The following is a 26080-nucleotide window of genomic DNA, read 5'->3' on the forward strand; positions in this document are numbered from 1 at the left end:
TCTGTACAACCCCACAGATGGCAGCCCACCAGGCTCCCCCGTCCCTGGGATTCTCCAGGCAAGAACACTGGAGTGGGTTGCCAGTTCCTTCTCCAAGGCGTGAAAGTGAAGTTGCTCAGTCGTGTCCGACTCTTAGCGACCCCATGGACTGCAGCCTACCAGGCTCCTCTGTCCTTGGGATTTTCCAGGCAAGAGTACTGGAGTGGGTTGCCATTTTCTTCTCCACCAAGGATAAGGGGATAATGCAAATATTTATTAAAAATTTTACAAATGCAGAAAAGGGTTAATAGTAATATTTTAAAAATCTAGTAAGTTAGTAACAGCTATCCATTAGAAAAATGAAGAAAATATAAGAAATATGAATGTCCTAGAAGCATAACTTCAGATGTACATGAATATCGTAAAATACAAAAACCAAAAAACAAGCACGACCTAATCACAGAAACTAATTACATCTAAATAATTATTCCATTATTGAAAAATAACGAGGATCTTAAAAGGACTGGGTTAGAAGACTGGAAGTGTACATCACAAAACATTAATAGTGGTTAAGCTGGAATGGTGACATACTCATTGATGTTAATTATTTTCTATTCTCCTTTTATACATTTCTCAGATTTTGCTACAGTGTTGATGTATCATTTTGTTAAGTTTTTAATTTATACAGAGAACAACTGCCTGGAATTGACAGTTGAGTATGAACCTCAGGAGTTACTCTTGTAAATAAAATATTGCTGATGTCACATTTTCACGTCTCAAGCAGACTTGTAAATTTCTCAGATACAGGTCATGTTGTAATGGCAGTTGCATTGCTCATTAGCTAGGTTAAGGAATTGTTAGTGGTTTTTTCACTTTGGCCCCTAGCACAAATGTGTTAGTTGCTCAGTCCTGTCCGACTCTTTGTGACCCCATGGACTGTAGCCCATCAGGTCCTTCTGTCCTTGCCTGGGATTTTCCGGGCAAGAATATTGAAGTGGGTTGCCATTTCCTTCTCCACCTAGCACGAATGGAGGGGAATAAAACACAAAATATCCTTGGACGGTTGGCATATCTGCTAACAAGTCTGGTGCGGGAGCCTTTCCCGGGATCCGCGGGTTTTGTTCCAGGCTCCTGCGGCGTGGGGTGCACTGCGGGCTCACACAAGCATCGGACAGTAAGTCTTAGGCTGGTGTTGCCCCTACTCACACGTAAAGCACGTGACGCATTCGGTAAATTATCATTGTACACAGATGGTGTGTATCCTACCCCCACCCCATCATCTTACATAACCCCATCATCTGAAGTTTTGACTTAAGAATCAAAACCCAACTTCCCCTCCTAGGGGTAGGATTGCAGAGAAATGTACCGGGAAGACAGGTCCAACGCCTTACGTCAGGAATCCAGGTCTTCCCAGAGAAACCCCACTGGCTTGTAATCCCGAGGCACCCAGATACCCACCTCCACACCGAAGCTCCGCTCCGGCTTTCTCCTCCTGGTCCCACGCACTCCAGATTCCATTTGCTGGCTCGCCGTGCAAGCCCCGCCCCTGACCCCGCCCCTAACCACGGCCCCACCCACCAGGCTCGGAAGGTGCCTCTAGTACCGCCTGGGCCCCGCCCCCAGAGCGTGACGTCACTCAAGCGCCGCGCACCGCGCCCCCTGTCAGAGGAGGCCATTGTTCAGCCGGTCGCGCTGGCTTCGCCGCCGCTGGGCTGGTCCTGCCCCCTCGGCGAGTCCCGGCGTCTCCTCAGAGCTGGGAGAGGCGGCCGTCCTGGGCGGTGAGCTCTCCGTGGTCCTCTGGCGCGGGCCGCCATGAGCAAACGGAAGGCGCCGCAGGAGACTCTCAATGGGGGCATCACCGACATGCTCACAGGTTAGTCCGGCGGGCGCCGCCGTCTTTCTCCTTTGCTGCCTCCCCGCCGCCTTCCCTACCTTCCCTGCCGTCCTGACAGCCCAGGACGAGCCGGCCGCCCGCAGCGCGGGGTCTTCGATGCCGGCCTTCGCTCCGCCGCCGGTGGCCGGTTGTCAGCGCTGCTGGGGACCCTCGAGTCGCTCTTGGGCTGCCTTGAGCTGGTGTGCCCTCGGGGGATCACTGGTGCCTTAAGAGGTTGTTAACGCCTCCTTCCAGGAAACTCGGTTCTTGTTTGTTTACTCGTGGCTCTTGTTCACCCGGACCTCTTGTTGCCTTTTCAGAACTCGCAAACTTTGAGAAGAACGTGAACCAGGCTATCCACAAATACAATGCCTACAGGTGGGACGGTGCAAGCATTCTCTAGTAGCATGCGTTCTGGGATGTGTGGCAGTTGACGGGAATGAGGGTCCCCGTGGACATTTGAACCATCTGCATAAGAAGGAAAAAAAAAAAAAAAAGCAAGAACTGAGGGTATTGATTCTGGTGGCACTTTCCTGCGATATTTCTGGGAGAATTGGCAGAGCTCTGTAGGATCGTTTTGATTGGTTCCCAGTTCTGATTGAAAATAGGCTAATACGTACTTTTCCCCATCAACAAATATGAATTACTGAAAATGCAGTTTGATTTCAAGCCCTAATGAAAGACAGTGAGGCCTGTGTTGTGAAATGGATGTGGATCAAGGGAATGTTTCCATCTGATCGTTCAGTGGGTATTCTATCACTTTTTGGATCCCATCCTTGTCCATGTCACCAGGGCCCTTATCCCGGCCATTAATGCCCCATCCATCTACTTCTGTACCCTTAACCTGGAAGCATGTCCAGTCCCTCAACTCTTAAGAACAACAAAGCAGTCTTTTTCACTTTCCTCAGCCCTTGAGCTAGCACCTTTCTCTTTTCTCCACTTTACAGTTAACCTTGAATAATCTGTTTTCCTTGTCTGGTTTTCTGCATCCCCAGCCATTCCTTATCTCATTGCAGTGTAATTGCCTTCCTGCCGTTTCTCTGAAAGCCTCTCACCCACATCTCATCTTACTGAACTCTCAGTGACGTTCACCATGACTTCCATAATGGCACAACCTTCTGTTATTTCTTACCTTTTAATGCCCTTAGCCCTTTTTTCTCAGTTCTGTAGTTGGCAGTCTTACCGTTCTTGGCTTTGAATACCAGACCATGACTCCAAATCTGTGTTCACAGAAGTTTTCTCCAGGTTTTCAAGCCTATGTTACGTTTGTCTCTACCCTTTCAAAGCTAAACTCATCTTCCTTCTTTCCTTCCCACTCAACATAACTAAAAACTGTTTACACTCACTTTCTTTACCTCTTATGAATTTCTAGATAAAGTAATTGTACTGTAGTCCACACATTTGATAATCTGAAAATTAGAGAGATATCCAACCCTATATTCTGTTTGAGTCTTAGCAGGTTCAGAGAGGAGGTGTTTGGTCTTGAAGGGGCCCAAAGTGGGAGATAAGTGAGAGAAGGAACTCTCTAGAGAAAGGAAACAAAATGAGCCACGGCATTGAGACATGAGGGGTATTTCATTTTCTAGGGAGTCAGTAATTCAGTTTGTTTATGGGATATAGTCTGAGTGGGAAATAAGTCTGGAAAAGCAGGTGATGCCTTACACCCCTGAAGGCTCCTCCCCACCTCCCCAATTCCCCATACACGTTTCTTTTGATGTGGCCAAAGTATTCTCTTGAAAATAGTTATCTGATCTTGTCATTCTCCCACGTTAAATAATTATATATTTTCTCTTCCCTTTAATAAAGCCCCAAAGCATCAGGCATACAAAAGACCTTTCACAATTTAACCCTTCTTCCCTTTCAGGCTTTGTGTCATAGTGCCAATATGTGGAACTACTTGCCTTTGCTGAAACAATTTCATCCACAGATTGCACTCAACCTACCTTTCCAGACTCATTATCAGTAATATGCTAATAGAGAAGTCAGAAGAAATCCAGGTCTAAAGGTTACATGTGCTAGAACAGAATGAAAAACTAAGGTCCAAGGACTATCCAGTGTTTATGCTTCAGACCTAGAAGTGCTGCTCTGTACCGGCATCAGTGCTCACCTACATTTAGCATTGAAATTACAGACAGGATACCATCAGTGGGCTCCCAGGGTGGACCCCGTCTGTCACCAGGTTACTGAACGGGGTATGTGTAGAGATGGCAAGGATCACAAGTCAGTGCTCTGAAACGAGAGTGATGAAAAAACAACTGGTACCTACCTGGACACAGGGAAATACAGTTTTAAGCCATGAATTTTAAAATAACCATCCATGAGCCAGTTTCGTATGTAGTAGTTTGAATATTACTAGCTGCACATTTTTTATGAAAGATTATTATGAACAGTTTCTAAAAACTAGCTATTTTAAGGGCTTCCCTGGTGGCTCAGCTGGTAAAGAAACCACCTGCTATGCGGGAGACCTGGGTTTGATCCCTGGGTTGGGAAAATCTCCTGGAGAAGGGAAAGGCTACCCACTCCAGGTTTCTGGCCTGGAGAATTCCATGGACTGTGTAGTCCATGGGGTCGCAAAGAGTCGGACACAACTGAGCGCCTTTCACTTCGCTTCACTTCTGGTGGCTCAGACGGTAAAGAATCTGCCTGCAATGTGGGAGACCTGGGTTCAATTCCTGGGTTGAGAAGATCCCCTGGAAGAGGGCATGGCAACCCACTCCAGTATTCTTGCCTGGAGAATCCCCATGGACAGAGGAGCCTGGTGGACTACAGTCCATGGGGTCACAAAGAGTCGGACACGCCTGAGTGACTTAGCACATTGCATATAAGTGTATATATGTATGTATAGAGTCAGACACGACTGAGCAACTACACACAGAACAGCACAGCTATTTTAAAAAAAGGCTCAATGATGTTTTCCATTTAATCCCCAAAGGGAAAGACTACTGGTTTCCTAAATCACCCTAGTTTTACATATACGATTAAATTTGTGTTATTCTCAAATGTGAGGATCTTCAGAATACTTCTAAAAGTTAGAGATGTGGGTGATCTGTCAGCTCATTGAGTTTTTTAAGTTTTACACAGATGTGGGAAATTAGTTATCTTGGTGAAAGTTTAAGCTGCTTATTTGCTTGTATGTATAAGAAAAATTAACTACCTCACTGGATTTCTAATTGGTTTTCCTTTTTCTCTTTTTTTTTCCCTTGTAGAAAAGCAGCATCTGTGATAGCAAAGTACCCACACAAAATAAAGAGTGGAGCCGAAGCAAAGAAACTGGTAAGTTTAGTGAGCAAGTTGGTCGAAGAGTTCACCCGTGTACCAGTTTGGTGGTTCCGCACAAAAATTTGCCTCTGAAACTGCCCTTGACCCAGGCAGGCAAATTTCACTGCTTTCTTGGAATAATATTAATGCTATCTCAAGCATACTTTTTCAAGCTCCAAGTGTGTTTATTGGAGGAGAGGGTGGGTTAAAAAGTTTTTTTAATATATGTGATTACAGTTTTCCTTTACTTTGCCATGTACATGTGTGTTCATTTTCACATTGATTTTCAGCTTGAGAGTTAGTCCTTAAGAAGAGTGTGGTAACAGATTGGGACTAGCATATCTGCTCACTCGCTATTCCTTCTGATCCTCACTACAGGGATTTATGTGAGTTGGAGTTCCTGTTCCCAAGGAGCTCTTACTTACTAGTGATAAGCTCGTGATTAAGCCCCTTTGCATAGTATGGCATTTAGCCCTGTTCTCTGTAATTTCCACGAAGCCCAGCATGCTGGCAGTGTCACAGTTTCTAGTAGCGTCACCTGCATCTCTTGTTAATTTGCATTAACATCGCTAAGAATATCTCAGGGAAGTCTTCCTGTTGATAAAAGTTTCTAAGTTCCTCAAGATTAAGGACCGTATCTTACGAGTTTGTTGTTAAAAATGTCAAACTGGCATGACTTTTTGAGAAGTTGCCACCTTATTTTATTCTTTACCTACCTGTGTAGGTCTCACAAAAGCCCTCTAGAATTTAGGTATTAGTATCTGACTGTCCTTAATTTTCTCATAAGAGCCTATAACTACTCTTTTATTTTCACTTTTCAGAGTTATAACATTACCATCAATCTTACACATCTTATGATTGAGTGACAGATCCACATTAATTTCATTTATTACTCACAAGTTACGCTCAGGGGTTTTAAATCCTTTGTGCCATTAACAGTTCTCAACTTTGGTAAATCCTCCCCAAACAGACTAGCCTAACAAGTTTAAAATACCTTAGACTTTAATTCTGAGTTTCTCTCTTGGTGAACTGACCCAGTTTTACCACTTCTGCTTCCCTTTTATCACCACTGAATTTCTTTCTTTATGGTAATTGCAGATAGCCTGCTCATTTGTTAGAGGCAAACTTTTGACAAGTTCTGATGCATCTCATCCCAAATCTGAGCCCATGTTATATCTCTAACAAAAATGTAGAAATATCCAAAATTCCTTTTGCATAAGACTGGATTTTCACTGTCAATTTAAAAAGCACAGACCTACTCTCTGGCGCATGTGAGTGCTTCTCAGTAATCTAGAAACTTGAAATTTCCAGAATGAGAGTTTTGCCTTTTGTTCCTTAATGTTAGATTTAGAAAGTAGCTTAGGCCAAAATTGCTTCAGATCTGTATGTATCTTTTGCTTTAAGAGATGAGAAACGCAAGCAGTTTCCCCTTTTTGTTCTACTTCTTTTATTCACTCCTACCTATATTTGCTATTTTCAGATCTTGACTGTGCATTCAGTGGTCTTTGGACACTTATTTAAACATTAAATCAATTAAGAATATAGAACTCATTAGAAATGCAGTCTGCTGCATCAGAAACTCTAGGGTGGGACATGGCATGCTGTGTTTTAACACGTTCCCCAGGTGGTGCTGGGGTATGCAGAAGCTTGAGAAAGCTTCCTCTGTTTCAGAGGAAGTCCACAATAGCATTGTTGTAATATCAGAAATTCAGCCATCCAAATGTTCTCCTACAGGGCATTTTTAAGTAAATGATGTTACATTCATACAGTGATACACTATGAAGTCATTAAAGTGGTTGTAGTTATATTTATTTAGTGGTACATAAATTTGTTCATGATGTATTTTTAAGTCAAAGCACTTTACAAAGCAGTGTGATTCTGTTTTTGTAAGAAAAAGGAAGGTATATATACATACATGTATATACGCTTGTTTATATACATACACAGATAACTTTGCATGTCTGTGTATGTATATGAATGTATATGTATATACTGACTGCAAAAAAGTCAGTATATAGCAGATGTTAAGTGGGAAGATTATAGTTTATTTTAATTTTCAGAGTGATGAAATTAACAAATGATGCTAATATTATTCTTTATTCAGCTCTGTAATTTTTCTACAACAAAAGTTAATTTTTTAAAAAGCAAGAGTCATTTAGAATTGTCTCATTAGGGCTTTTCTTTTGGCAGTCATTTAAGCATTTTGTCTTTGGGAGAGTATATATATTTTTTTACTGGTGCTCAATTACCTGTGTCCTTTGAAGAATGATCATGTAGTGGTCATTGGTTTTTCATTTCTCATTTTTTACTTTATCTTCTAGTGATTTGGTAAGCATTATATTTATGTGACTTTCGTATTTTTTATTTTCTATGTAGCCTGGAGTAGGAACAAAAATTGCTGAAAAAATTGATGAGTTTTTAGCTACTGGAAAATTGCGTAAACTGGAAAAGGTAAAAATTTTTGCTTATTTGTTTATTTGATAATTATGACAGCTATCATGTAGCACCATTGCAGAGTAGGTGAAATCATCACCCTCCTTGAGACTCAGTAGGTTAAGGAAGGAGCAGTTTATGGCTCTCTAAGTGTCCTGTATTTTAAATTTTAAATATCTCTCCTCTAAAATGTTCACTTATTTTATGTGACATTTAAGAGACTGTTTGCCTCTGTAGTAGAATTAGTTCTTTATTTTCATTACCAGTTAGAAGGGAGATTATAAACTTAGACTAAAATGATTGTTACCTTTTAGAGTTTTTTGTTTTTTTTTTTTTACCTTTTAGAGTTTTTATCCTTAAATCCTCCCAAGCATTTTTTATGGTTTTATTTTATTCTGATGATAGTAATTGTATTACTTCTGGTCTTTTATGAATAAACCTTTAAAAAACATTGGATGAATGAGAAATGAGCTATCTTCATCTGCTTTCTCACTCACTTGTAACCACTGAGGTTGTACATGAATACTTCTGCATGCATTATCCAGGCAAATGTAATGGCCCTTAATAAGTCTCTTAGCAGACTAGTGTATTTCTAATAAGATCGTTTGAGTCTTCAAAGCATTCCTAAGTCATTGTTAGAATTTTTTTTTCCCCTTTAAGATTCGGCAGGATGATACGAGTTCATCCATCAATTTCCTGACTCGAGTTAGCGGCATTGGGTAAGAATTCTTTTTTAAGCAGATACAGTCATAGGGTTGGTTTAAGTTTTTGTGTGTCAGCCGAACTGAAGAAGTTCCTGTTTCCCTTTCAAAGCTGTACCTTTCTGCCTGTGTGCCTTTGTCCACGTACTTCCCTCTTCCACACTTTACATGTTTGAAGCTGGTTCTTCAGTTGCTGCCTCGACTTTAAGAGCGCCATTCAAGGCCCCTGTCAGCTCCCTGATGAATCTAGAGAGTCTCCAGCCAGAAACCCTCTTTGCTTCCTCTGAGCTCTGTTCGCACTTGTTCTGTGGGCTTATTATCACTCCCTCCAAATTCTGTCTCTTCTGCCTCTCTGGTCATGTTTATCTTAAACATTTAAAATGCCTTTTTTTTTTCCCTGTAGCACAGTGCATATGAGTTTGGAACAAGCAGTCATTTCTTAATGGAGGCACCTTTATCTTAAATTTGACACTCAACAGAGTAAAGATTAACACCAAAATGTTAGGACTACAGCACTTTACTTAACTGTTGTCTTGATAGATTGAAGCATAGGTATATGGTGATTATTTCTTAATGGCAACATTTTCGGTAAAAGTTATTTTAAACATATCAAGTTCCTAAACCTAGTATATAGAAAAGGAGCATAACTCTTTGGGGCCCCAAAACAATGATCAATATAAAATGTTAGCATTTGTTTTACAGAGCATCTGTTTCGTTGTTCTCTTTCCAGGCAAGAAAACTGAGTACAGAAACCAAGGGAGCTGTGGCAGGGTCAGAATCAGAACCTAGGTCTCCGGGCTTTCAATTCAGATATATTATTTCTGTGCCGTCTTGCCTTCCTGATACGAATATCAGTTTCTGTGCCACACAGTTTCTGTACCAAGGCTCTTTATCATTGAAATCTCAGTTTATTTATCATCTGAGAGGGCTTCCCTCATCACCCAATCTAAAGAAGACCAGCCACTCTGCCATAGTACCCTATTCCAATTCATCTGCCTGGTATTTTCTTTGTTGATGTATCTGTTTATTGTCTCTCTCCACCCACTGGAGTGTCAGTAGGTAAGAGCGGAGCCCTTACTTGTCTCATTCCTGCAGTCGTTTCAGCACCTGGAGTATCTGTGATAAGCCCTTATTAAATGTCATTTGCAAGAATGAATAGTTTTCAAGGGCCTGTATGTCTGGTTTATGAGTAAAGTACATAGGCATTATGACACCTAGCTGCTTGGACATCTTTTTCATGTCTAAGTTCATGACTGTCTTCCTAGATTAAGGCTTCAAGAATTTGAACATTGCCAAAGTAACCACTTTGGGCTTTTGGGCTTCCCTGGTAGCTCAGCTGGTAAAGAATCCACCTGCAGTGCAGGAGACTCCAACTCAATTCCTGGGTCGGGAAGATCCCCTGGAGAAAGGATAGGCTACCCACTCCAGTATTCTTGGGCTTCCCTCATGGCTCAGCTGGTGAAAAATCCGACTGCAATGCGGGAGACCTGGATTTGATCCCTAGGTTGGGAAGATCCCCTGGAGAAGGGAACGGCTACCCACTCCAGTATTCTGACTGGGAGGATTCCACAGACTGTATAGTCCATGGGGCTGCTAAGAGTCGGACACGACGGAGCGACTTTCACAGAGTAACCACACAATAGTTTAGCGGGTCTTTTTTAGCTCACCAGTAACTTTTATGTTTGACAAGAGATGACATTACTGGTTATTTGTTATAAGGATCCTGAGTTTCACTTGACATTGAGATGATGTTTTTCTTTCTTTGTAGTCCATCTGCTGCAAGGAAGTTTGTAGATGAAGGAATTAAGACATTAGAAGGTGAGTCTGTACAGTTGGTCACTAATTTCAGGTCAGATATGGTCCTGAAGGACCGGTGATGCTCTCAGAAACTGAAACTTGAAAAGAAACCTTTCTCAGTTAGTAGATACGAATGATGTGCATGCTCAATCCTCAGTCCTGTCTGACTCTGCAACTTCATGAACTGCAGCCTGCCAGGTTCCTCTGTCCATGGAATTTTCCAGGCAAGAATACTAGAGTAGGTTGTCATTTGCTACTGCAGGGAGATATGAATGATAAGATTTTCTTTTTAACTATACGATAGAGAATAGATATAAAGTGTAGTTTATATTCTGATTTTAACTGTGTTGTGGTCTATAATTCAGAAGAAAATCAAGAAGAGCAAGAGGTGGCGTCTTGGTTCAAAGACAGTAACTTCACTTGCAGATTTTTAGATGATTTAAATTGCTTTTGTTCCTTTAATAAAATTTTAGACTATTGAAATCCTGTACATTCAGCCTAAAAGCCAAGTCATGTACATTGAAAAAAATTCTGTTAAGAGGCTTGCAATTCTTATTGAAGGAATTTTTGCTTTCAAAGAAGTGATAAAAATAGAAGTCAAGTAATTGTAAAACATTTTCCTTAAACCTAATATAGCAATCTTTTAAACATAATCTATCTCTTCATGCTTTCAAGGGTATGTACTATATTGATTCATTACAGCCCATCTGTGGCATTTGGGCATTAATATATGTGGGCTCAACTATTTATAAGCAACCCTAATTATTAGGTGGACAGAGATTTTGGAGACTGACTTGGGATTGCATCCAGTTTCCACCAGTTTCTTAGAATAGATGACTGTGATTCTTCAGGTTCTCAGCTACAAAATAGTTTCATAGTATCTCATGTGATTTAATGCAGTAATGTCTGTAAAAACTTAGCAAAGTGCTTGGTACCTAAAAACAATAACTGACTCTTAAAAGGTATGACTAATTAGTCATACTATTAAGAATTTGTGTGACTCTTATAGCTAAGAGTGAACTTGTTCTATACCTGCATCTCATGGAGGGTTAGTGCTTTTCTGTGTGTGGCATATATCGTTTATCTGAGTAAAATATTGGTTAAAGAGGCCAAGAGTTTATTCCTCTTAGGTATTCAGTTGCATCCCTTGGGAGTGTCGAGGATCTACAGTGATGGTTTTCGATTATTTCACTGTTCACAGATACGTAATGTAATTGCTGTTGGATCTCTCTATATACATATAACAACTCAATATTTCTATTGCATTTTCAGTCATATACTTAATTGTTTTTTGTGTGCACAAAACTATGATAAATATTTCATGCTCAATGTGTCATAAAGGTGCTTATCTTTCTCCATTTTGTATCTCTAGAGAGAATTTGTGAGCATAAGGTGACCATTTTGTTGTTGTTGTTCAGTTGGTAAGCTGTGTCCCACTCTTTGCGACCTCATGTATTGTAGCCCCTGGGCTCCTCTGTCCACGGGGTTTCCCAGGCAGGAATACTGGAGTGGGTAATCATTGTCTGCTCCAGGGGATCTTCCTGACTTAGGGATTGAACCCGTGTTTCCTGCATTGGTACTCAGATTCTTTACCACTGAGCCCCCAGGAAAGCCCAGGGGTGACCATAGGAATTGCTTCTGAAGCATACTTATCCTGCCATTTCTTTAACAAGCTCATGCCTGTGCTTGTGCCCATGAAGGGACCATCCAGTTTAAGACATGACAGTTTTTCTGGTTAAAAAATGACAATAACACCTCTCTTTTTCAACAGAATTTTTAGCACAGTGGCTGCACAAATCAGTACACAAAGAATATTAATTCACTGGAAGAGTGAATGAACAGAGTGAATGAACAAATGAACAGTGTGAATGAACTTCTGCAGCTGCTGTTAACCATAAATTAAGCAATATAAGTCCTTAGAAGGGTGATGGCCACCACTAGTGGCTCAATGGTAAAGAATCCGCCTGCCAGTGCAGGAGACATGGGTTCAATTCCTGGTCCAGGAAGATTCCCTGGAGGAAGAAATACAACCCACTCCAGTATTCTTGCCAGAAAAACCCCATGAACAAAGGCGCCTTTCAGGCTATAGTCCATGGAGTCGAAAAGAGTTGGACCCAACTTAGCTACTGAACAACAATAGAAGGTCCTTACAAGGCTGCTTTCTGCTGTACTCAGTGAAATTTTATATGATCTTGATATGTTTTCTGTACTGTTTTATATTAACTATAATTGAAATTTTTACCTAGTAAATAAAAATGATTATGAAATCAATTGTTAGGTTTTACTACATTGACTTGAAGTCACCTTCATCAAGTCCTTAGTATCTGAAAGTTTTTTTCATTGTCTTTTCACAGTCATTACAATGTGTTTCTCTAGGTAGTCCTTTGAAGAAAGAATCACTGAATTTAGCAGTTTTTTCCCCAAAATTGGAAAATGTTTTTTCCCCAGAAATTAGCACCTTAACTTTATTTATCTTCTATACAGATCTCAGAAAAAATGAAGATAAATTGAACCATCATCAACGAATTGGGCTAAAGTAAGATAGCAAATTTTCTTTTGAAACTTGAAGTGTAAAAGTAAAAAAAATTATAGCCATTCTTCTGTACTGCATAAGTTTTCAGACTTAGCTGAACACAAATCATTTTACTATTCAGAAACGTTAAGGTTGTTGCATACTCCTGTAGAGGGTATCCCTGTATTTACACGTGGTGTGTGTGTTGGGGGGGGCGGTTCCCTCATTCCCTTGACTTTGGCTGAGAACTTCCTCTTAGAATGCGCAGACTGGAGGGCATCAGTCAGTCAGGGTGTTTATTTCTTGCATACATTGTTGAAAGCACTGCACTTGGCGTGAGGTTAGGATACAGACAGGCTCAGTGTAGCTCTCAAGAATTTTAGTCTACCTGAGAAGATAGGCCATGACCGTGAAACGCTTAATTTTTTAAAAAAGGAATAGAAAAAAACCCAAACACCTAAATAACAGAACTGGAATAACTAGTAGATATGTCATCTGTCAGCATGGGTAATTTCTTTTGTCACATGCGAAATACAGACCCTCCCCCCTCTTCTAACTATTTACAGCACATAGTGCATTAGCTATATCTACCCATAAGCTTGTATCTCCTCTGATCTTGTATTGTCTTGTTGGCCATTCAGTCCTAATAACTTTCTGAACTTGCCTGATAATGCCTCAGCACAGTATTTGAAAATTTATCCGGACCTTCCAAAACTTCAAATCAGTGAGACATCAGGATGGTGTGGTTCCCACCCCCTTTGCACTTATATAGTAAATGGACATCTTCTGAAGAACTTGCTTGTTGTGAGAATTGGTTTTGAACAGTTTGTTTATCATTCTTGGATGTTATTTAATACTAAGGTAAGACTCAGTGGTAAAGAATCTGCCTGCCAATGCAGAAGAAGTGGATTTGATCCCTGGTCCGGAAAGATCTCCTGGAGAAGGAGTTGGCAACCCACTCAGTTGGGTTGCCAACTCACTCAGTTATTTTTGCCTGGAAAATCCCATGGACAGATGAGCCTGGGGTCCATGGGGTCGCAAAGAGTCGGACACAACTTAGTGACTGAACAACAACAATGTTTTAATAACGTTATTGAAATATCATTTCATATACCATATAATTTACCCACTAAAAAGTATATAAGTCAATGAGTTTTTGAAGTATATTGCCAGAGTTGTACAACCATCACTGTAGTCAATTTTAGAGTATTTTTATTATCCCCAGAAAAGCCCAAACCCATTAGTGGTCACTCCCCATTTCTCCCCAGCTGCCCTTCCTTCCCCTAGCCCCTGGCAACCACTATTCTACTTTCTGTGTCTATAGATTTGGCTATTCTGGATATTTCATGTAAATGAAATAATATAGTATTTGGTCTTTTGTGACTGACTTTCACTTAATGTTGTCTCAGTTCATCCATATTGTAGGATCATATTTTAAAATACTTATACAAGTATTTTTCAGAATTTAAAAGCAGTAAATTGCAATCCCTGAATTTGCCAGTAGGGAGCAGTCTAACTTGGATCCATACTAAACTTAAATATATTTATTTATTCTTGAAATGTGAAGTTTATTTAAAATAAGTTTGAATGGAATATCTGCACGATCACTAAGTGTGACACTTCAGGATTGATCCAAGTTAAGGAGTAAACCTTTCCTCATACCGCGCCCCGCCATTTTGCTCTTAATGAATTTTAGTCTTGATTTTTTAAACATCTGCTTGTGTAAAGATGCTCAATAAGGTAAACAGTTTAATGTTAAGATTTAAATTTTACAAAAAATCTTTTGTCTACTTATTCTGTCTTTATAGATATTTTGAGGACTTTGAGAAAAGAATTCCACGTGAAGAAATGTTACAAATGCAAGTAAGAGTGCCCTGAATTATATTCTTAATTAGAATTGAGAATGTCACTTGGTGAAAAGCCATTTTTAGAATACTAACTTAATTTTTCTTCTATTAGGATATTGTACTAACTGAAGTTAAAAAAGTGGATTCTGAATACATTGCTACAGTCTGTGGCAGTTTCAGAAGAGGTAACATACTTCCTAATCTTAGGTTATTCATGCCTTGATGTTAAAATTGCTAATGTATACAAAAAACATGCATTAAAAAGGTGTAATTTCCGTTACTTCATAGATTTGCTAAGACCTCGTAGTTTTAGCTAAGTTTATTTGTTTATAAATGGGAATATATGAGTAAATTAGAGGAAGTTCATCCTGATTTTGATAGGATGGGTTTGTTTTTTGCTGTTTTGGCTTTTGGGCTGCGTTGGGTCTTCATTGTTGCACGTGGCTTTCTGTAGTTGCGGCGAGTGGGGTCCACTCAGAGCATGGGCTCTAGGCATGCAGGCTCGGTAGTTGTAGCACGCGGGCTAAGTTGTCCCGTGGCCTGTGGGATCTTCCCAGACCCGGATCAAACCCATGTTCCTTGCATTGACAGGCGAACTCTTAACCACTGGACCACTGGGGAAGTCCAGCATGGGCTTTTTTGATGACCAGTTTTAATAAAATTTATAAAATAATTTTATTATAATATTATAGAAAACCTGCCTGCCAGTGCAAGAGACATAAGAAACACGGGTTTGATCCCTGAGTCAGGAAGATCCCCTGGAGGAGGGCAGGGCAATCCACTCCAATATTCTTACCTGGAGAATCCCATGGACAGAGGAGGGCAGGCTGCAGTCAGTCCATAGGGTCACAAGGAGTCGGACACAACTGAAGTGACTTAGCACTCACATAACATAATTTTAGGTATATTAAATACTAGTAGTTGTTGTCTGGCCAGATGCTAGTGAAGCTGCGGGTAGGTTTTTTGCTTCTTGTTTTACCTTAATTTTCAAAGTTTTCTATAATGAATCAAAGTTTAATGTCTCAGGAACACCATTTTAAAACCAGTTCTCAAAACAACCAGGTTCTTTAGATCTTGATTTACTATGTGAATATGAGCAAAGTAAGAACCACTCAATCCAAAATTTTAGAAGGGTAACCTAAAATTTTAAATTGTTATTTTTGATCAGTTGTGTCTAACTCTTTGTGACCCCATGGACTGCAGCACACCAGGCTTCCCTGTCCTTCACCAGCTTCCAGAGCTTGCTCAAACTCATGTCCATTGAATCGGTGATGCCATCCAACTATCTCATCCTCTATCATCGCCTTCTCCTCCTGCCTTCAGTCTTTACCAGCATCAGGATCTTTTCTAATGAGTCCGCTCTTCGCATCAGGTGGCCAAAGTATTGGAGCTTCAGCTTCAGCATCAGTCTTTCCAATGAATATTCAGGACTAATTTCCTTTAGGATTGACTGGTTTGATCTCCTTGCAGTCCAAAGGACTCTTAAGAGTCTTTTCGAACACCATGGTTCAAAAGCATCAATTCTTTGGTGCTCAGCCTGCTATATGGTCCAACCTAGTTTACCCCTGTTATCTTACAAAGTTGAAATTGAAAAACTTTATATAAACTTTGGAATAGATGTCTGACTAAATCCGTGGCCACCTCTATAGAGTTTTGGTTAGGAAGTGGTAATAGGCTGTCAGAAATTCTCTGGGCAGCTGCTCAGATCGTCTAGCATTCTTATATATGATATCATAGTAGTAATGGTTACCAATATTCTTTAAATGAATGCATTCTTATGAATTGAAGTGAATTTTCTGATTAATACAGAGTTATATTGTTTGTTTGAGAGTCTTAGATATTTATTTAGTGTTCATAGATATATTTTAAAACTATATTTAACTATTTATCATCATTATTGAGTAGTTTCTTAGTTGCATTTTTAATAACTTATAACTAACTGTATACAATGCATATCTAATGTCAGTTACTGTTGTTATCTAAGATTCTGGTGTTTACATCAATAAACCTGAATACTTGGACAGAAAGTTGAAGTCTTTTAACTAATTCTGAGTGTGAAACACAGTGAAATAGAAAGTTAAGCAGTAAGAAGTAAGACTCTTCTATGTGTCATCACCTCAATATTTGCCTCACTGATACGTTTACAAGGGAAACTCCGTACCTGTTTTTTGCTGTTATAGGTGCAGAATCCAGTGGTGACATGGATGTCCTTCTCACCCATCCAAGCTTTACTTCTGAGTCAGCCAAACAGGTACCTCAGAACTTATAGGCAAAGGTGATCAGTCCTCACAGCAATGAATATCATTTTCTAAGAGATAGTTGGATATTTTCAGAATGAGTTTTTGTTTTAATCTTTCTGAGAGTCAGTTGAATCACTTTGTACTGATTGAATTCTGTGAAAGGCAATAAGTAAATTGTTGAAAGGAATGCGTATTGTTTTTCCACAGAGAACTGACAGAACTGCTTAATATTTGAAAGAGATGAGATTTAGTAAGATACTTCCAGAATTATTTATTGCCTAGCATAGATACTTTAGAAATATCCAGTATAATATTCAGGCTTTAACACAGAAGTATTTTGTTATTAGAAATATTGTATTAAGAAACTTTACCTCTGTTAGAAGACCCATGAAGGCAAATGTTTTTTATCTTGGAATATATACCTTTTAAAGATAAGCAGGTAACTTTTTGTTTATGAAACAGGTAAAGACAAATGATGTCTGTTTGGAGGTGTCATGGTATTCGTGAAAAGCAGTGGTTTCATTTGATAAGGTGAATTTTCTGTTAGAAGAAAAAGTAGTCAGAGCATAGGAAAACTAGGCATTTATGCAGAGAGCATCAGAAATCTCGTGTTAAAAATGCTTTCTTGCTCTAAGAGAGTAATTGCTTTTTTTTCTTATCCCTGATTATGATTCTGCAGCCCAAACTGCTGCATCGTGCTGTGGAGCAGTTACAAAAGGTCTGTTTTATTACAGACACTCTGTCAAAGGGTGAAACAAAGTTCATGGTGAGTACTCACCTGAGTTAACACCTTTGAAAAACAAGTAGCTGTTCTGAGTGTGACCTCACTGTAGCTTAGTGTCTGTCAGTAAATAGGGCATCCTGGTCCTTAGAGGGGACATGTTCTCTAACCTGAGAACATTTTAGTGAAGAGTTTGTTCAACATTCCCCATTTGTAAATAACCTGTGCCATCGGAAGAGGCGGCGGTGGTGGTTCAGTCACTAAGTTGTGACTCTTTGAAGCCCTGTGGTCTGCGGCACACCAGGCTTCCCTGTCCCTCACCATCTCCCGTATTTTGGTCAAAATCATGTCCATTGAGTCACTGATACCACCCAGCCATCTCATCCTCTGTCACCCTCTTCTCCTGCCTTCAATCTTTCCCAGCATCAGGGTGTTTTCCAGTGAGTCAGCTCTTCACATCAGGTGGCCAAAGTGTTGGAGCTTCAGCTTCAGCATCTGTCCTTTCAAAGAGTATTTGGGGTTGATTTCCTTTAGGATTGACTGGTTGGATCTCCTTGCAGTCCAAGGGGCTTTCAAGAGTCTTCTCCAGCACCACAGTTAGAAAGCATCAGTTCTTCAGTGCTCAGCCTTCTTTATGGTCCAATTCTCAAATCCATACATGGCTACTGGAAAAACCATAACTTTAACTATACGGACCTTTGTCAGCAAAGTAATGTCTCTGCTTTTTAATGTACTGTCTAGGTTTGTCATAGCTTTTCTTCCAAGGGGCAAACGTCTTTTAATTTCATGGCTGCAGTTACCATCCATAGTGATTTTGGAGCCCAAGAAAATAGTATCTGCCACTGTTTCCACTTTTTCCTCATCTATTTGCCATGAAGTGATGGGACCAGATGCCATGATCTTAGTTTTTGGAATATTGATTCTTAAGTCAGCTTTTTCACTGTTTTCTTTCACCCTCATCAGGATAATGGAATAGGTAATTAGGTATAATCTGCTCTTTTTAAAATATCCATAATGACTTTGACACATTATATTTTCTTCCCTAAAATAGCAAATATTCTTTGACTCAAAATCTATTAATAAGTGAGATTAGAATTGTCTGAAGAGTATTATCTGTGACAGCTCAAAAGAAAGAAGGCATTCAGGGTCAGTGATGGAAAGTCCAGGGGAAGAGCCGTGCGGTGTGAGATGGTGGGTAGGGGAGCAGCACCTGCAGAGCGTCGCTGAGAAACCCACTGCTGCGGACCGTGACGTCCTGTGGTCTTCCTGGGGAATTAAGGCTCAAGGACTCAGGACAAATGGCCGATGGATCAAAAACAGGTTAATGAATGGTCCTGTGTAGAAACTGGAGGCAAGTAGAAATCTTAGGGCTAAGGTAACAAGCCACCTTCGTCTGTTGCTCCCTTAAATATAGCATGTGGACCCTCTCTTCTCCATGCTCCCCTTTTCGTGAGCTGTGCAACCAAAGGGAAGGAGCCTGTACTTCTGGGGCGTGGATAGGCTAAAATTAGCAAGAGACTCAGCGCACAGATTTGACAGTCTTAGCTGAAAGTAGAAGGAGATGGTTGAGACAGAAAATTGAAACACCACGTCATTTAGAAACCAGAGCGTGGTTGCCAGGGCCTGGGCAGGGTGGCAGGGAGACGGGAGTGAGTGCTCCGTGGGGTCAGGGCGTCAGTCGCAGACGGTGATGGAGCTCTACAGGTGACTGGTGGTGATGGTCACACCGTGTGAGTGTGCCCTGTGCCGTGGAACCACACGCTTACACATGGTCCGTCTCGTGTAATTTCATCACCTGTGCGAGAATGTCGTTAGGTGCGGCGTGGTGATTTTAATGAGCTATGAGAGTATATTGACTAAGTTGGCCACACTTTATCAATATTTTCAAAAGAACTTTGGGAAAGGTAAAAATAAAAATCCTAATCAGTTTTAGGGAATTAAATTTTTATTGATTCTCCTGAGTCTGTCAGGTTTTGAGCTCTGTGTTCAAAAGTGTATCCACCCAAGATATTAATAAAAATAGGGTTTGTATGTGCCCTATGAACATTCTTTGGAATGTGGCTTGTCTTTAATTCCCTCAAAATGAATGTGCACAGATCTTATATTTAAAGAACATTCAGTCAGATAAAATTCTAAAACTAATACGTGCGAGACAAGTTTGGGGTTTCTTTGTTTTGTTTTGTTTTTAAGTAGTAAGAAAGTGTCCTGGCATGCCTGAGCATATTCTGGGAACTCTTGTGGCCTGACTGTCTTCCTGCAGTAGTCATGTTTGTGAAAGGCACTGAGCTGTCTCCTGGGGAACTACACCAGCTGTTTTCAGAATTAGCCACCAGGAAGGTGTTTATTCAACTGAAAAAGCAGAAGCATTTTTTTTTTAACAGTCTGAACAGCATTCTGCTGTGCCCAGAGAGACCCAGAGGGAAGACCAGCAGAGGCTGTAGTCATCCAGCTAGCAAGGATACAAGGACAGATTACAAGCTGGTGGGCTGGGTGTAACCCGCAAAGGGAGGTGGGCAGCCACGTGCATGAATGCTGAGAGTTGCTGATGGTAGTGGAATTCCTAGTAGCTTCTCAAAGAAGAGCATCCTTTGCTAGGAAGGTCGTGGGCAGCCAAACCCCAGTGATGCTGCAGTCAGGCAGTTCAGCCTTCACAGAACCTGTGCTGTGTGAGAGGCAGGCCACGCCCCATCCTGGGGTACGGGCTGGAGCCGTGGGAATCTTGGCTCTCTCTCGCCTTCCCGTCCTCGCATATACCTGGCAACACATGTACAGATCTTGCTTGAAAGGGAATCCTCCTAAACCGATTCCCAGAAGAAAACAGGTTAAGAAATAAGAAAGCAGTTTTTTTGTTTGCTTTTGAAGTACAGAAGACTTTAATGACTGTAAGAGCAAGAGACTAAGGCCTTTTTGTTGTGGCAAAAGCATCCATCTAAGTGGGTTTGTGTGTAAAGTTTGGGCATTGTGCATGTGCTTCATGTATTTACTGAAGCTTAGAAAAGGCCACGTGTGAGCCTGCTGTCTTGACATTTGCCGTTCATGTTTGTCAGGATGAGAAGCACTGCAGGTCAGCTTTCAGCTTGTTTTGTTTTGGAGGCAGTAAGAAGTGACCTGGTCTGGTGGCAGGGATGGGGGTGGCTGTGGGCGTGTCGCGTTGCGGTGGGCAGGTCTGGGCTCCACTGCAGTGCCTCGTGCAGTGCTGGCAAGTTGCTCTCCTCCTGTGCGGCTTTCATTTTCTTACCTATAAAATGATGTCCTTGCGCTCTGTCAAAGGACTCTCATGCGGGTTAGACTTAGGTCATACACGTGGAAACTTTGAAGGGTCTGTACAAATATCTTTTGAAGATGCTGAATCTTTTAAAGAGTTGTACAGAGTGTTATACTAGGGTAATATATAATAATAATATAAAAAGAGTGTGTTTCTGTTTGGAAATAGATTGGTGAGAGGAAGGCAGTAGTCTAGGAGGTATTAAATTGGGGAACAGAAGGGATGGACAGAGAGAGGGTGGTGCTGTCAAAGAACAAAGTGGGGAGAAGGGGTATCGGTCAGATGAAAGGCTGTATTCAGTCAATTCACCAAATATGGTGTTTAGCATTGCAGTGTTCTATGCTCTGCCCCAGGAGCATGGGATAGATCAGTGAATTTAAGTGGTACTTTCATTTGAGGGGCGTGGAAGGGACTGCTTGTCGACAATATGAATATATTAAGTAGGTAAGTTGCATGGTAGGTTAAGATAGTAAGTGTGTACTCAGTCACTTCTGTCATGTTGGGCTCTTTGCAACCCCATGGACTGTAGCCCACCAGGCCCCTCTCTCCACGGGATTCTTCAGGCAAGAATACTGGAGTGGGTTGCCCTGCCCTCCTCCAGGGGATCTTCCCGACCCAGGAATCAAACCCAGGTCTCTTACATCTCCTGCATTGGCAGCGGGGTTCTTTACCACCAGTACCATCTAGGGAGTTCAAGAAAAGGTATTAAATAGGATGGCCTTACTGAGATGACAGCTGGGGAGAGGCTTGAGGTGAGGGAGTTAGCCCAGCAGATCTCTGGGGGAGAGACAGGCAGGCAGGAGTCAGGGCAGTGACTCTGGGCACAGAACATTAGTGAAGATCACCAAAGAAGTTTTAAGATCTCTGGGTTTCTGAAAGGAAATTGGCTGCAAAATGAATTCACCTTATGAAGTAGAATAAACTCCACTCTATATCGATCCAGTTGATTTCAGAATATCTTGTTGCTATAATCACTGACTAAATAGTTTGAAAGATACAACCCTCTCTGTGTTTTTAAAGTTATTTTTAAAACATGAATTCCTTTAAACTAGTAGTAATCAAACCTTAGGAAAGTCAGGGTTATTCCAGATCTTCTTGTGGACTCATGGTCTTTAGTTAATTCAACTATTCTTCCTGTGAATAAAATAACATTTGGAAGAAAAACCAATTTCCTCTGCATTTAGATGCCTTTTTATATAGATGAGTACCACTCAGATTTTAGCATTTTTGTGCAGGTTTGGCCTCAGAAGATGATTTTCTGTGATCACAGTGAGGATTCAGGGGACAACAGAAGAAACCTTGGCCACACTAGAGTAATGGAAAAGACTTTATTTCAGACAGTCAGCGAAACTACCTCATCAAAATGCCAAACAAAACTAATCCACTCACTCTCATAAAGAATTTACAGTAATACAGAGAAATTCTTTAACACCATCTCTTCAGGAAAAGTGCAGGAAATAAAATTTAGCCTTGAGGAAAGGAACAAAGCCATTAGATGAAATCCTGTTACTGATGTGACAAATAGCAGGATCACTGCCTGTGGCGCTCAAACCTCCATATCCTCAAGGTAATGCCTCATGGTAATTCCTTCTGAAGGTTGAGTTGGAACTTGTTAGTGCCTTAGAAGGTAGGTTTCATATTTGAAGATAAACAGGATTCATTAATCTCTCAGCCAGAGGAGTTGCTAGAGAAAATAACCATTTTAGATTTTGATTTTTATGTGTTGCTGAGTGAAACGTATGACTTTTAGTGACGTGTGTACCAGCTTGACTGCCCTTCAGAACCGGAAGCCTGTAACTTGTGTATTTTTCTCGGAATGTGGCGTTTGAAGCTTTAAATTTGAAAAATGGCGATGTTTTTCTTTTTTACATATTTTACATATGGGTTGTTGCCCAGCCCATAAACTTTCCACATTTTTCTGGAAAAGGAAAAGATAACAAAACAGACCTTGATAATTGTTGTTTAAAAACTGCAGAAGTATAATGAAAACGCCCCTATAGAGAAGGAATAAAACGGTCCTCTATCTTTTAATTTTCTTCTTAATTGTACTCTCTCTGTCTTCTCTAATTTCTGGAAGATATCTTCAACTTCAAATTCTTCTATCATATTTTTAATTTTGATTTAAATCTTTTCCTAGAGTTTTCTGTAGAATTCTGTCCTTGTATCATGGATAAAGTATCTGTAATCTGAGAATATTACTGATAGCTTTTGTGTGTGTTTTTGTCTCCCTGAATAATCATTGTTTCTTCCAAGTTGCTTTTTTCTGTTTGTTCTGGTCTCTGTCTTCCATGCTTTCCTTGATTATTTTCTTGTTTAGAGTCACAAAAAAGCCAGATGAACCATCCATCATCTGCTGTTTCCTGTGGTTCTTTAGTAATCATGAAGTTATTACAGTACAAAGGGGGTGATAACATATAGAGCATAGAAAAGTTAAGTTACAGATCTTCACAGTTCTAAAACCACCTCCATTTAAAGCAAAAGTAACTTCACACTTAACAGTATTTGATTGGAATTAAGCCTTAAGTTTAAAAAAAAATCTGTAAAACATTATTTTAAATATCCATTTTAGGGTGTTTGCCAGCTTCCCAGTAAACACAATGAAAAGGAATATCCACACAGGAGAATTGATATCAGGTATTGCTCAAAATTTGTTGCTGACCTATTAACTTCTTTCTTTTCTCCTTTTCCCCCCTCCCTCTCTATATCTTGGAATTTGCATAAATATCCAGGATCTCTTTTCATTCTGTAGTCCCATGCTGCTGCTGAGTCATTTCAGTCATGTCCAACTCTTTGTGTCCCTGTGGACTGTAGTCCACCAGGCTCCTCTGTCCATGGGATTCTCCAGGCAAGAATACTGGAGTGGGTTGCCATTTCTCAGGGGATCTTCCTGACCCCTGTCTCTTAGATCTCCTGCATTGGCAGGGGGATTCTTTGCCACTAGCGCCCCCCTGGGAAGCCCCTAAAGTGCCATATGTCCCTGCAATAGACAGTGTTTGGCCTGAAAGTATGTAAAGAATAACACTGTCCACATAATCTGCTTTATTGTCTCTGGATTTGCCTCTTGATAGGGTGCCTTCCACAGCATGAGGTGGATCCCGCTGGGAAAGGTGGTCCTGAGACCACCTTTGGGTTTGTCCACACCCCTTGCCGAGCGTAGTTTACTGAAGCCTGAACTAACTGCATTTAAATGGTCCTGGTGATGGTCTCCTCTTCAGGTTATTGGACTGCGCAGGCTTGTATTATGAGTCCTTACTTATTATGAGTCCTGTTTTTGCTAAGTTTGAGATTCGTAGTAAAGGATTGCTTGATTGATTATTTTGTTTAGGTTGATACCCAAGGACCAGTATTACTGCGGTGTCCTCTATTTCACTGGGAGTGATATTTTCAATAAGAATATGAGAGCTCATGCCCTAGAAAAAGGCTTCACGATCAATGAATACACAATTCGTCCCTTGGGCGTCACTGGTGAGTATTTGTGTCTGCATCGGAGATAATCCCAGTCATCTGGATATTTTGGTTTGGCAACTTTGGTTTTTCTAAAAGCCTGTAAGTAACCATGGCAGTTAATTGTAGTTTCTTTAGTATTGTTAGTCCCTCAGGCAACAAAGAAAGCTTTGCTCCATGGGTGTTCCCAGGCCTTCAGCTCATGATGACAAGATTTAGTTATTTTCTGTGTTAGAATGGATTAAATTCTTTCTACTTCCATGGTCAGTAAAAAAAGAAAAAACTCTTATTGATCTAAAGGATTTTTGTTTTCTTAAATGTATCTCCAAGATTTCTGACAAACTCAGGTGTTACTCCTTTCACTGTCAGGCCAAACTTGGTAGCTTTGACTCCAAACTTTTAAAGTTTAAAGGGTAAGAATTGCTTAAACTATTTTATAGGTCTTGTTAACATTTCACAATATATTTATTATGTGGTTTACTGTTATCTCGGGGCTTCCCTGGTTGCTCAGTGGTTAAAGCGTCTGCCTGCAATGCAGGAGACCCGGGTTTGATCTCTGGGTCAGAAAGATCCCCCGGAGAAGGAAATGGCAACCCGCTCCAGTATTCTTGCCTGGAGAATCCCATGGAGGGACGAGCCTGGTAGGCTACAGTCCACGGGGTTGCAAAGAGTCGGACACGACTGAGCTACTTCCCTGTTTACTGTTATCTACTAGGAGAATGAAGATTTCGTCTTTTTGTCCTAAAGCCGTAAAGTAGGGCTGTGCTCACGTGTCGGCGTGTGTACGGACCACGTGGGGCCCTCGCTAAGTGCAGGGTTCACTTCGGTGGGCTTGGCAGAACCGCCGCACTGCTAGTGAGCTGCCGGGCAGTGCCGGAATGTTGGTCCAGGGCCTGTGTGCTGAGCTGCAGAGAACTCACTGGAGTCTTTCCCTGGTACAGGGGAGATCCAGCTGAGGGGAGAGTCATGGAGTAGGGTCACTTCAAAGGGTGGGAACAGAAGCTCTTGAGGGAGGTCTTTTTATGTCGCTTGTGGACTGTTTTCTTTTCCCTCTGAAAGCAAGTCCTGTTCCGCCCTCAGCCCTGACCCCTCTAACTGAGCCCCAGAGCCGGCTAATGAGGAAGGCCCTTGTCCCTCCTTCAGGCGTTGCTGGGGAGCCCCTGCCCGTGGACAGTGAGAAGGACATCTTCGACTACATCCAGTGGAAATACCGTGAGCCCAAGGACCGAAGCGAGTGAGGCCCACCCTCCCTGGCACAGCCCGATCGGGGTCTTAATTTATTTCTTAAGCTTTGCTATGTGAGGGTCTGTGGTGTTTTTAAATAACTGTTTCTTCTTCATGGCGTAGCCTGCACTATAGTCAATAAAACCTCTTGTATGATTATCAGCTGTGATCTAGTTCTTAACTTCATTAGCAAACGTTTAAATTTATATATTCTGTTCATGACCACACTTTACTAAGGGTCAGTAGACAGAATTAAGAGACGAGATGACAACAGATCTTAAATGGGGATTTTTATTTTCTCATTTCCTGCCCTTATGCTATAAACCACATTACCTCATTACCTTTCCTCCTGTTTACTGGTTATAAATTAGTCAGTTAAGGTGTTCCCAGGGGCCAGCCTCTGGAAGAGGGTTCAGGCTTTTTTAGAGATTAGAGAACTTCATAAATTAAACTTTTTTCTTGGCTTGACCCATATTTGATTTTGTTATAAATACTTATAAACTAAAGAACAGATGTGTGGTTTATCTCTTAAATGAAATCTGTAGCAACTGATTATAATCCATCGGAAAGAACTTCCCTAATTAAGTTGTCCAGTTCAGTCACTCAGTCGTGTCCGACTTTTTGTGACCCCGTGGACTGCAGCACGCCTGCCTCCCTGTCCATCACCATCTCCTGGAGCTTGCACAAACTCATGTCCATTGAGTTGGTGATGCCATCCAACCATCTCGTCTTCTGTCATTCCCTTCTTCTCCTGCCCTCAATCTTTCCCAGCATCAGGGTCTTTTC

General features: G+C 41.0%; 1 protein-coding gene across 3 annotated transcripts; it reads left to right on the top strand.

Moving 5' to 3' along the window:
- Positions 1-1622: 1622 nt before the first annotated feature.
- On the top strand, positions 1623-25453 carry POLB (DNA polymerase beta). 3 transcript variants are annotated; one of them, XM_043893239.1, is made up of 14 exons: positions 1623-1852; positions 2173-2230; positions 5059-5125; positions 7487-7561; positions 8204-8262; positions 10013-10062; positions 12526-12577; positions 14362-14416; positions 14513-14585; positions 16581-16651; positions 17320-17406; positions 23196-23260; positions 23952-24091; positions 25214-25453. In XM_043893239.1, exons 1-14 carry the CDS (start codon positions 1792-1794, stop codon positions 25306-25308), a joined length of 1008 nt encoding a protein of 335 aa, XP_043749174.1. In that variant the 5' UTR covers positions 1623-1791; the 3' UTR covers positions 25309-25453. The 3 variants fall into 3 exon arrangements, with proteins under 3 accessions (XP_043749174.1, XP_043749173.1, XP_043749175.1); XM_043893238.1 differs by having other exon boundaries at positions 1655-1852; positions 25151-25453; XM_043893240.1 differs by lacking the exon at positions 17320-17406 and having other exon boundaries at positions 1655-1852; positions 25151-25453.
- Positions 25454-26080: the final 627 nt, after the last annotated feature.

Source organism: Cervus elaphus, chromosome 32 (assembly GCF_910594005.1).
Source record: "Cervus elaphus chromosome 32, mCerEla1.1, whole genome shotgun sequence".
NCBI classification, from domain to species: domain Eukaryota; kingdom Metazoa; phylum Chordata; class Mammalia; order Artiodactyla; family Cervidae; genus Cervus; species Cervus elaphus.

Bases quoted from the DNA above. Each gene is read 5' to 3' on its own strand.
- POLB (XM_043893238.1), top strand. From the start codon at position 1,792: ATGAGCAAACGGAAGGCGCCGCAGGAGACTCTCAATGGGGGCATCACC. The intron at 1,853-2,172 runs GTTAGTCCGGCG...TTGCCTTTTCAG, and splicing joins CATCACCGACATGCTCACAG to AACTCGCAAACTTTGAGAAG. The intron at 14,586-16,580 runs GTAACATACTTC...TTGCTGTTATAG, and splicing joins CTGTGGCAGTTTCAGAAGAG to GTGCAGAATCCAGTGGTGAC.